The sequence below is a fragment of the Pinus tabuliformis genome, chromosome Q (assembly GCF_031772625.1).
Source record: "Pinus tabuliformis cultivar Carrire ecotype Pingquan chromosome Q, CPIR1, whole genome shotgun sequence".
Taxonomy (NCBI): domain Eukaryota; kingdom Viridiplantae; phylum Streptophyta; class Pinopsida; order Pinales; family Pinaceae; genus Pinus; species Pinus tabuliformis.
The window spans coordinates 413,503,326-413,515,328 of record NC_142296.1 but is presented as its reverse complement, the minus strand read 5'-3'; the positions used below and the strand labels follow the sequence as shown (position 1 = coordinate 413,515,328).

The following is a 12,003-nucleotide window of genomic DNA, read 5'->3' as shown; positions in this document are numbered from 1 at the left end:
GAATCAATTAATTCAGTAAATTGTGAATCCTTAAGCACTTGATAAGCAAATGATAAGCATCTTGGGTTTTATTTTGAATGGGGAATTAGCACAGCATTACTAATCTGCTCCATTTCAGATCATGGAGGAATTATTTACAACATCACATTGGATGGTGAAAATTTTCAAAGATAAGCCACCATATCTCTATCAGATAGATCGACAAGCAATCTTGAGGTTCATTACAAGCTATCTCTATCCTCGAACCCTCATTCATCATGGTTATGGGTCAACCACACAAAACCCTTTGCCAACGAAGTCCAATTTCTCAGCCACACATTGTACACCTCACAGTTAGCCCACCATCATTGCAGGGTACCTCTATCCTCCACTCTTCGTTCATCATGGTCATGGGTCAACCATGCAAAACCCTTGCCATCAAAATCCATTTGCTTGGCCACACATTGTCAATATCACAGTTGGCTCACAAGAATTACAGGGTATCTCTATCCTCGGATCTTCGTGCATCATGGTTACAGGTCATCCACAAACCCTCAGTTATGGGTCAACCACACAAAACCCTTGTCTTCAACAACACTTGGTCATCCACAACTCATCTTCGATAAAGGCTTCTCCAGAGGTAACTTCATGCAATGGGGACCATTGTTTCCTAAGGGGGGTGGGAATGATCTAAAGGGAAATTCATCCAAGGTGTTTAACCATGGTAACATAACTAAATACTATAAATAACTCACCCATGGTAATGTAACTAAAAAAGGCTATAAATAACAAGACTCTTTTTGTAAGAGGGCAGATTTCCCAGTGTAATGTAGTTATAACCGTCATTTTCTGATCTAATAAAAGTTAGTTCCTGATTTATTTTATGGTTTGGTTTAATTTTGTTCTTTTCCTAGTGCGGAAATTACTCAGATTTTGAGGCCCACCAAGATCCAAATCACCTCATGCATAGAGTTTTTCTTTGTTATATTTCAAATACAGGAAGCAATTGACATGGATAAATTTATGTTTCTTTTGTTTCAGAATGATTCTACTCATTATGAAATTTTAAGAATAAAAAAATTGAATGCATGCTCGTGAACAGTCAGTATCCTTTTTTAACAATAAATTGATTTGCAAATATTCTTTTCAATATTCATCTCTTCCATTGGTTTTTGTTTCGACCTCCCGGGTTAACACTTCAAACTATCAATGGGCACACATTTCTATAGGCCTTGTTCAAAGCATGCATAGGCAATTCATAAAGGTTTGGTTCTAAATACTATGTTGTTCTATTATGATGTTGATTTTTAAAATATGTTATGTTTTCTCAAGGATTCTCCTAGTTGTCTATATTTTTCTTAAAATGGCAAGGATTGGTTTTAAAAACTAGTCATGGGGCCTTGGATCATTTGTCAGATTGATGGAATGTTGAGCCATTTACTAGGGTTCGTTCCATTCTAACTATACTCAACTCCACCCTAATGCAATGTTGGAAATGGACGATACTGGGTGATATTTAGGTATATCACAACTCACTCCCATGTAACAAATTTTCTTTTATATATGAACCATTTTACTTTCAAGCTCAGTTTGCTTATATATGATTCCCTGCCCGTGACCCATATGAAGCCCATTGTAGAAGTCAAATCAAAAAAATGGAGTTGCTTGTTAACTTCCACAAGCCCATCTCTAAGTTGTTGCATCATGAATTCAAGTAGATGTAGAAGTGTGTGAGGTCCTTCTATTGAAGTGAAATACTACTAGACATGGACTAGGGCTTACTCCACTTGATCAACACATTTTAGGCTACATAATTTGATGTTTTTCCATGGCTAATACCCACAAGGTCTTATGTTATATATGCAGGCCCAGGATAGCCACTCCGAAGGCGGAAGATGCATGACTTTAAAGTAAAAAATTGTTTCCTTTTGTAGCTTCAATTTGATTTATTTGCCTTGACAAATTCTCTTAATATGTGTGTGAATTTTAATGGTATTAGAATAATATTTCATTAGAATGCTTGATATATATGAGTTGGTTGGTTTTTATATTTTTATCGTTATGTGGACTGTGCATCAATAGACCTGCATATCTACCATAATTCTAAATTGGCTAGGGAAGCATCACTATAATACAATATTTTTATTTAGGATTAGCAGTCCTCACAGGATCCATGGAGGAGGGAAAAAAGTTGCAGTAAAATTTGCCCGCCCACATATAATTTCAATATTTTTAAGGTTGTGTCACTGTGTCTACTTGGAATATGGATACTATATCCATATTAAAATGAATAATATCTGTACTCATTTTTTTAAAACAACTCTTCAAATCTACATGTTTTTCAAGTTTGATTAAGTGCTTCTATATTATTTGTTGATAACTACAACAAAGTAGCATTGTGCACCTCATCCTTCAGAGATCTACATCAAAGTCTTCTACAATTGCAAGTGTTCCCAAAACCTGCAACTAATTCTTTGTAGGTTTATCAACGTTGCCCGAGGTTAATTTGATTGTTCAATGTAATCATCCTCCTAAACTGGAGCTACAGACCTCATGTCTTGAAAATTTTCTCATATATCTAACATTAATTGTGGGCCTCCGATTAGGCTTGAGTGCTTCCCAATCGTGGTTGGGGGATTGACTCATGTAATCCCTCAAGTTAGCATGCAGAATAATTATTGCCAGGCTTGCCGCATAGATTAGTTTGTTGCTTATGTAAATAAAAAAAATAAAAAAAAAAGGAAAGAGAAGGTATCATTGATTGCAAAATTATGAGTTAAACCCTCATCCTACCCACCAAAAAAGCCCAACAAGAATTTTCTAGTGTTAGTTCAATGAGATGGAAAACATTACCCTCTTATTTAAAATATCTGCACAAGGAGATATACTCTATAGATCCAAAACAACTATAACTGATATTTACCAGATGAGTAGAAAGGCCACTGAATGGGTTGAATTAGACCTTCTCATCCCTTACTACCAGAAAGATTGCTGCAGTGGAGGTTATAAGACTTCCAATGCTTAAACAAGTCGCCTTATTAGTGTGATGATTGTCAAACCTCAATCTTTGGATGACAACAATTAAAGAACAGATAACTTCCATATCAAGACATATACATTGCCTCTAATAAAGGCAGTTGGAAGGCACACAAAGCTCTTTTATATGCAGCATGAGAACATCAAAAAACATGCTACTACTACTCCCTATGAAAGTGGAAAGAGACTCTACATGCACAAACCCAAACGTCTGATGGAAAAGAAGGACAACATGGTCCCAACCCAAGCAACACCACTCATTCAAATATGCCAGAAAAATTGTTCCAAAAAGCACAAGTTCTTGACTCTTACCCATGCAAGTAATCATAAATGTTCCTTCTTTAAGAGTTTAATTTTTCCTTTGAATGTGAATGTTGTTCACAAATTGTTATCACTTCCCTAGCAAATACAGAAAAATGTCCCCTGCCATCACCCACAAACACCTTAAATTTAATATTCGTAGCTTCCATCATCAGGAATCCAAGCCAATAGGCATAATAGAATACCATCACATCCTTCTCAAGGGTAGTGCACAAGATCTACTTACTATTCATTCTACCTTTGAATGTGAATGTTGTTCACCAAAAGTTGTCACTTCCCTAGTAAATAGAGAAAGATGTCCCCTGCCATCACTCACAAATGCCTTAAATTTAATATTTTAGTGTCCATCATCAGGAATCCAAGTCGACTAGGAAAAGTAGAATCCCATCACATCCTTCTCAAGGGTAGTGCACAAGATCTATTTATTGTTCATTCTATAGGCATGATCTCCTTGTGTATCATCCCTTTTTATAATGTCTTTAAGGATTTAAGCGCAACCACACTCCCCACTATGCTTGAACTTTCTCCCTCACAAGCAAATAAACCCACCATTAGATATAGATATTGGGGGTGATTGAGTTAGGTGTAGACAAACAGAGTAAGAACAACAACCATATGTACATGGGTGGAATCCCTCACTTCATTGACCCAGACAATCACAAAAAATTTCAAGCTCCAACATCTACAATCTAAAGGAGACAATCCTAAACGATGCTCTTAGAAAAAAGGTCAATCATAGGCTCTTCATTCTGTAGACATGAGTTCCTTGCATATCATCCCCTTTTATAATGTCTTCAAGCACCACCCATCCCTCCATTATGCTAGAACTCTCTCACTCATAAGAAAATAAACCCACAGTTAGATACAGATGTTGGGAGTGATTGAATTAGGTGCATACAAGTAAAGTAGGAATAAAAACCATATATGCATGGGTGGAATCCCTGGCTTGATTCACAGACATCACAAAAAATTCAAGCTTCAATATCTGCAACCTAGAGGAGACATTCCCAAATAGTGCTCTAAATAAAACAATCATGTATAAATTATTCATTATGTAGGCATGAACTGCTCATGAATCATGCACAACCACTGCTTGAAATTTCTCACAGGTGAGAAAATAAACCCACTATTAGACACATGCTGGGGGTGATTGTGTTAGGTGTGGACGAGTAGAGTATTTGTGCATGGGTGGAATACGTGGCTTCATTGAACCTGAAACCTCATGAGAGTATGCCAAACATATCAATGAAGAAGCTCTCAAATATAAAAGCAAGAAGCTTTGTTAATATTCCTTGCAAGAAACTTTGCCAATAGAGAAGTTGGGTTTGGATGGCAAGTCTCTGCTAGCTTATTTTATAGTATCTTCTCTCACTTTGGTCCAAACATTTCCAGCAGTTTCAATGTTATGCCTTGGGAGTTTCTTTTTACTTGTGGTTTTCATATATTGGATGTTGCATACTTTCTTACCTTTATATTGGGATTTTATTGAACATTAATTCCATATTTCTCTTTGTGTTTACCCGCTCAAATGGATGTTTTAGGCTTCTTTTGCACACTAATTAGATTCATTTGAGTGTATGAACATATGCAATTTGAATAGGCTTCCTATAGACTGTTACAATGAAAGGACTTTGATATAGCCTCACCCTTTTGTTGGTATACAATCCAAACTCAAACCTCATTAAGATTCACTTGTCTCTTTGTTTATTTTTCCCAAGGCCATGATGCTCAGGTACGTGTTTATTTATGGCCAGTGATCTGGGATTATTTCTTTACTATATGTGAAAATATATTGACTATTATTAATAAGAAAAAAACAGTTCAATAGTTCCTAAAAATATGAAACCAAACTACAACTTTTTCCAATATAACAATCCTATCGGTGTACCTTTGCACCTTTTGGGACAATTGCTAGTTTATTTTATTTCTTGAAAGAAAAAGATAATGGAAAATGTAGAAACAACTATGAATTATGAATAATGGAAAATGTAGAAACAACTATGAATAAATCATGTTGTATATCTTAAACATCTTTAAAATGCTTGTAAATAGATCTTACATCAAGAAGAATATGTTGAGCCCATTTCATAAGCACGCATACTCACAATCTATTTCTTAAGTTATAATGCCATTTTGTTATTTGATAGCCAGTATTGTAAGTTAATAATAATATTTGGTAAATATGGAAAGTAAGCAAATTCATTAACAATAAATATATGGATTTAGAAAGATAAGGAAGCAAATATTGAAAATTTCATTTATTGATATAACAACAATATACTAACATTTTAATCAAAAAATTGAGATTTCGATATTATAAACAAATTATTAAAAATGATGATTCATGGCGTATGTGACTAGATTATAGAAGAATCAACAAAATGACAATCAAAGATAAGTTCCATATTCCTTTCATTGATGAATTATTAAATGAATCACATGGAGCATTTTTCTTTACATGGTAGGATCTTTGTTCTATATATCATCAAATCGGAATGAGACAAGAAGACATTCCTAAAACAACCTTTAAGAACACATGAAGGTCATTATGAGGAACATTTCAAAGCTTGATGAATTCTTTTTTCAAACCCTTCCTTAGAAAATTTGTGTTAGTATTTTTTGATGACATATTGATCTACAACAAATCTTGGGAAGGTCATCTTAATATTATAGGAAGAGCAATAACTATATGTAAAGCCTTCCAAGTGTTCTTTTGGGGTTCAAAAAGTGAAATATTTGGGTCATATTGTATCACATGAGTGTGTCAAGGTGGATCCTAAGAAAATCAATGCTATGAGGGATGGTCAATTCCCAATATCTTGAAGAACTTAGAGGTTTCCTATAATTGGCAGGATATTATCACAATTTTTTCAAGAATTATAGTCAAATAGCATCACCTATAACAAATTTATTGAACAAAGAAACATATTCTTAGACTAAAGAAGCAACCAACACTTTTGAAATACTTAAAGAGGATGAGTGTACAACTCCAGTCTTGGGGATACCTGACTTCACAAAAACCTTCATTGTGGAGTGTGATGCCTCATGCCATGGCATTGATGCAGTTTTGAGGAGTGGAAGTATGGATTAAAAATTGGAGTTGCATCCAACTTCATGTGTACATCCAGTTATCCATGTTTCTTGCATAAAGAAAGTAATTGGTGACAAGCTCCTAGTCCATACTATTCTACTAGAGATTAATAAAGAAGGGAAAATAATACTAGAACTAAAAAAATCTTGGAGGAAAGGAATATGCATTTGAGAAATTGAACAATTACGGAGCACCTCACCAAATGCAAAAGCCTACCGGTGGAAGAAATGACATGGGAAGATGAGTTTTTCATGCAAAAACACCCACAAGTGTTGAGGACAACACTTCTTTGAGTGGGAGGAGCATGTTAATCCTTATACAAGCCCCATGTTAATTGTAAAACCCCTTATTAATATCTAGATATTAAGTGATTATATTCCTATTGTTATATTGTTATGTAGACTAGAACCTCTTATAGTCCCATTTTAATATAATTGTATCTTTTGTCTAAAAATTTAATCTTAAAATTATTAAATATTATATTGTACATTATATTCGCTGTAAAAAAATCCCCTTCAAAAAATATTATAATTAATCATTTTTGTCACACAAAATACTAATAAATAACATTCAAATAAATTAACTAACATCCAGCCACACTATTATATATTAAATAATAATAACAATAATCTTAATGAAATCTCATTAAAAATCATTCCTTAATGGTCATTATCATCTGATTACATAGGTCAATCAAATCTATTTCCTCGTGGGTAAGCATGGGCAAACTCTTTATGCTAACAAGTCAATGTGAACATACGTTTAACAAAGGAAACAAACCATTCATTATAAACTTTTCTATTACTTTATTAGTTGTTATTTTCAATTATGTTTTTCAAATAGTTAATTGTTATCGATTATATTTTAGAAATTGTTATGTATTATATTTTAGAAATGAAATGAATATGATGCATTTCAAAAGCTTTTAGGTTTCACATACTTTGGAATAAACCTTCTGTATTTATTATTATATTATTATAATTTTTTAAAAATGTATTGGCAAATTATAATTTATTTTAAATAAAAAATAATAATTTAAAATAAATACTTTTTATAAATATAGTTTTTTTGTTATGAGGCAGAGAATATCATGTTTTGCTAAAATATCTTTTGGTCTATGTTTATTAGTTCAAAATTTTGTGGGAAAAAAATCAGTTACTATGTTATGTTAAAGGTTGGTGTAGCTTTAGTTGGATGAGATTTGGAGAAGTTGACAATTCAGATAGCCTAAGTCCTAGCTATTCAAATCATGTCAAAAGTCACAAAATCTAACCCAAAAAAGTTAAATATAACTTTCTTAATAAATAATAAGAGTTGTCTTTATTGAGATTTTTTGGAAGCTTTTCATGTGGGTTTTTCGGGTCTAATTTCTCTAAAATCCTGCATGAATTTATTGAAATCACAAATTTATGGGTAACACTGCACAATTGAAATGCCCTAGCGACTTTTCAGGGCGCTGAATCCATATTTACAATCAAAAAACCAGTTTAAATGATACAAATCAAGATTTCACCTCAAATTTTTCGACCAAATTTTTACACTAGAAAATTCAAAACATCACCCCAAAAACAATTCCATAAATATTATTAGATGAATTATTTAGGAGGGTCATGGATTCGATAAAGAGAGACTGGCCCATCCGAATCAAACATTGTTTATACCTTTATTTGAATTAGCATTTTATAAATATTTCCGTGCATGCCAAAAATTTGTTGACACCGTTATTCCGATAGGCAGCAAGCATTCTGTCTATATATACAATTTGACCATAACCATCTTAGGAAATTAAGTGAAAGAGGACGGTATATATATATGCGCTGCAATCTATTGAACACTGCATAGTACTCATTGATTGCTCCTTAATGGAATAACTTTTAGTTCTCCATTTGTGTCACAGACAGTAGGATACCTGTTGATAGATCAGCTTCAGTTTCTGTCGACTGGTCATTGATTGCTCCTTAATGGAATAACTTTTAGTTCTCCATTTGTGTCACAGACAGTAGGATACCTGTTGATAGATCAGCTTCAGTTTCTGTCGACTGGGGGAATCTTTATCGAGCGCCCTTCAATTAAAAATTTGAGTTGTCCTATTTGTGTCGTCCACATGACGACATTACACCATTAAATTCAGTACCAATCCATCCTTCCCCATTACAGAGGCCCCTCCCTTATCAATGAACTTTGCTTCATTGATTTTAGATTCAGTTACTCTGGTTCATGGGTTCATAACCTCCCTGCGCTTATTGGTTTTCCTGAATTTAAATTTTGCTTCTTTATCGTGCATGTCTTACTGTTCACACAGGCCTTGCACAGGTTCAAATGGCCTCGTCAATAGCAATGAGCTTACACAACAAGGTACATGCAGCCTCAAATCTCTCTGCAGCTCCCAACACCCAAATGCATGCAGTCTACGAAAGGCTAAGGAAGCATTTCTCATACTTTGCTCCAAACAAAAGTTTTCCAATCTACCTGGAGAATGCTGGCGCAAGCCTGTGCCCCAATGTGGTCATAGATTCGATGGCTAATTACATGAGATCTATGTATGTTCAAATAGGGGCTGGATATGAGCTTTCCATGAGAGCAAAAGAGGTGGTGGACTCTGCTCATAAATTCATGAAAACATTTGTGAATGGTGATGAAGTTGGAGAGGTTGCATTTGGGTCTTCCTCTTCACAACTCCTAAAAACTCTCAGCCATTGTTACCTCAATGTCCTTAAGGAAGGGGATGAAGTGATTGTTCATGAGGCTAATCAGGAAGCAAATGCTGGTCCATGGGTTAAACTGGCAGAACAGAGAGGCCTCCCTATCAAGTTTTGGAAGCTGAATGAGGACTTCAGCTCAAGCTTGGAATCACTTGGTCGGCTCTTATCCACCAAGACAAGAATTGTAGCAGTAGCCCATGTTTCCAACGTGTTGGGAGAGATCCTTGATTTGGAAAGAGTGGTTAAATTTGTCCGGGATGAGATGGGTTGCAAGAGAGCCATAGTGATTGCGGATGGAGTAGCCTTTGCTCCTCATCGTGCAATCGATGTAGAAAAATGGGGTGTGGACTGGTATGCTTTTAGCACTTATAAGGTATGTGGCCCTCACATGGCTGTTTTGTTTGGCACCCATGATGCTTTTAATGAAATCAAGGATGAAATGCCCAACTTTTATTTCATTCCCAATCATCATTTCAGTAGCAAATTTGAGCTTGGATGCCTTAATCATGAAGCCTGTGCTGGGATTCTAGCTCTTCAAGAGTACCTGCAGTATTTGGCAAAAGAAGAAGAGTTGGCCCTAAAAGTGGCTACACAAGGGGAACAACAGAGTGACTTGGTGAAGGAAATTGAGAAGTCTGTTTCTGCTCTGGAAGTACGTAGTTCTTCCAAGTTTTCTAGAGAACTCGTTGAAGCTGCATTCCGAACTGCTAAACTGTTAGAGGAGCCCCTACAAATGGCATTGATCAACTATCTCATGTCTAGATCAGATGTTCGAATAGTAGGACCTGCCAACGGAGATGGAGAATGCAGGGTTCCCACCATCAGTTTTATCCACATGAATAAGAAATCCTCTGCTATTGCCCAAGCTCTTTACAAAAGGGGTATTGCTATTAGGAATGGACATATGTATACTCACAGGCTCATCTCAGCTTTATGCTCAACTGGTCTCCTGTTCACCAACAATGTGAATGAAGGGGTAGTGAGAATTTCAATGATCCATTACAACACCCCTTCTGAGGTCACATATCTCATCTCTTGTTTAAATGATATTCTGTGAATACCAGATAAGTGAACCTCTGCAACAAGCCGTGTTGGGCCTCCTATCAAGGGCCATCACTCTGCTATGAGATCAGTTACTCATTTTAATTTTGATTGAAAAAACTACTTGTTCTTCTCTAACGGAGTTTGTATCTATAATTACCACCACAGATAAATCACTGTACTTTTTGTTAGAAACTCGTTATGCACATCAGGTGCAATTTAAATGTTTAGAAACTCGTTATGCACATCAGGTGCAATTTAAATATTTACAATTTCTGTGGGACAAGTTTTTTCGGTACACCAAGACAAGTTTTCTTCCACCACATTCTACTAATATTAATTTCCTTGCAAGATAACTTACAAGAGAACAACATCAAGAAATTTGTATGCCACTTATATAGTTATATATTGGCAGTCATAGCCTGAGTGTGCACTGCGAATTATCTTGTCTAAAGTAAATAGAATCTTTGTCCCATAACTTAAATTAAACTAGGGTATGTTTGACAGAAACAGAATTAAGCAAAGTCTTTCTATAGAAATCACATAAGAGAATTTTTTGGCCAATGTGTTTCAAACCAACAAGTGTGGTTCATCATCAGGAAAGACTTTACGTAATTCATTATGTATCACAGAAGCGTGAATATCGAAACAGAATTATTAATAGATTTATGCAAATAATTGTTAACACCTTGCATCCTTGCATTATGTTATCTTCTAAATTTTTTCAGATCTAATTTCATTATTTCCTATTAGTATGAGGGAAATACAGAGTAGAATATATATATATATATATATATATATTAAGATTATTATCCATATTATAATATATAATGTTTACGCTGGTACATGGAGCAATATCGCGCTGAGGGATGAGGAGCGCCAGGGTTTTTTTGCAAATGGCGGAACTGTAATTCTCTGCAGGCTAGGCCTGTCTCAGGCCACGCGGGAGGTGAGAGGGGACAGGCGGACCTCACCTGTCAGGGCCCGCCTTCCCTCTTGGACTTTTCTGCGCCAGTCATGATTAGCGTTTACTGAGGTTGGAAAAATGCGTGGTTTTATCCCTAGCCTATATGCAGTTAACGTTTTTCTCAATCTTTTTCACCATTCGACGGAGTTTTACTTTTATCTTTCCACGGGTTTCCAGTTCCTACGGTGTCGGGCTAGGGTTTGTTTCAAATAGCAGGGATGGGGCTCGACTGTGAACTTGTGGATTTAGAACCGGCACCAGAGGATTTACTCATTGTATGGGGGCACTTTCTGTCCAGAACCTTGAGCGTTTTCTCCCTAAGACGATTGCGAAACACGGGTTTACTACCAAAGAGGAAGGTGTGGTCTCTCTCCCTCTCAGTTCTGTACTGTTTGATCCGGCAAACATTCAGAAGGCAGATCGCGTCGTTTTACCCTCCAGGGGTGGTACCTCAAAGTGTGAAAGCTTCGATAGGAACCACCTTGCTGTTATTGGGCCTCTTCCCTTCTCTTCTGGGTTAGACCTCTCTGATCTTACAGGGTTTCCTCCTCTTTCTGGAGGGCTAGAGGATGTGGTGGCTAGTTGCAGTCTGCATGTCTTGAAAGGGCCCTTAGCTGCAAAAGATAAGACTGGAAAAAGGCCTGTATCAGGAGCAGACCTCCCATGGGCATCTGGAAGTGAAAGTAGGGCCCCAGCACAAAGCAAAAATCCGGAATCAAGCTCTAGAGGTGTAAATGATCTCTCTGTTCAGGTGAGCTGGGATTTTCATCAGAGCGACATCCTGGTCGGAGCAACTGGCGATGGATCTGGATATGTAATCCATCAGGAGCCGTTGGGAGTCGGATTAGAGGCGAGCACACAGGGGG

At 36.1% G+C, this 12,003-nt stretch overlaps 1 protein-coding gene across 1 annotated transcript; it reads left to right on the top strand.

Moving 5' to 3' along the window:
* Positions 1-8,596: 8,596 nt before the first annotated feature.
* Positions 8,597-10,308, top strand: LOC149219944 (aminotransferase-like protein FGM3). The gene has a single exon (XM_089382697.1). The coding sequence runs from the start codon at positions 8,747-8,749 to the stop codon at positions 10,184-10,186; it is 1,440 nt and encodes a 479-aa protein (XP_089238823.1). The 5' UTR covers positions 8,597-8,746; the 3' UTR covers positions 10,187-10,308.
* The last annotated feature ends 1,695 nt before the right edge of the window (positions 10,309-12,003 follow it).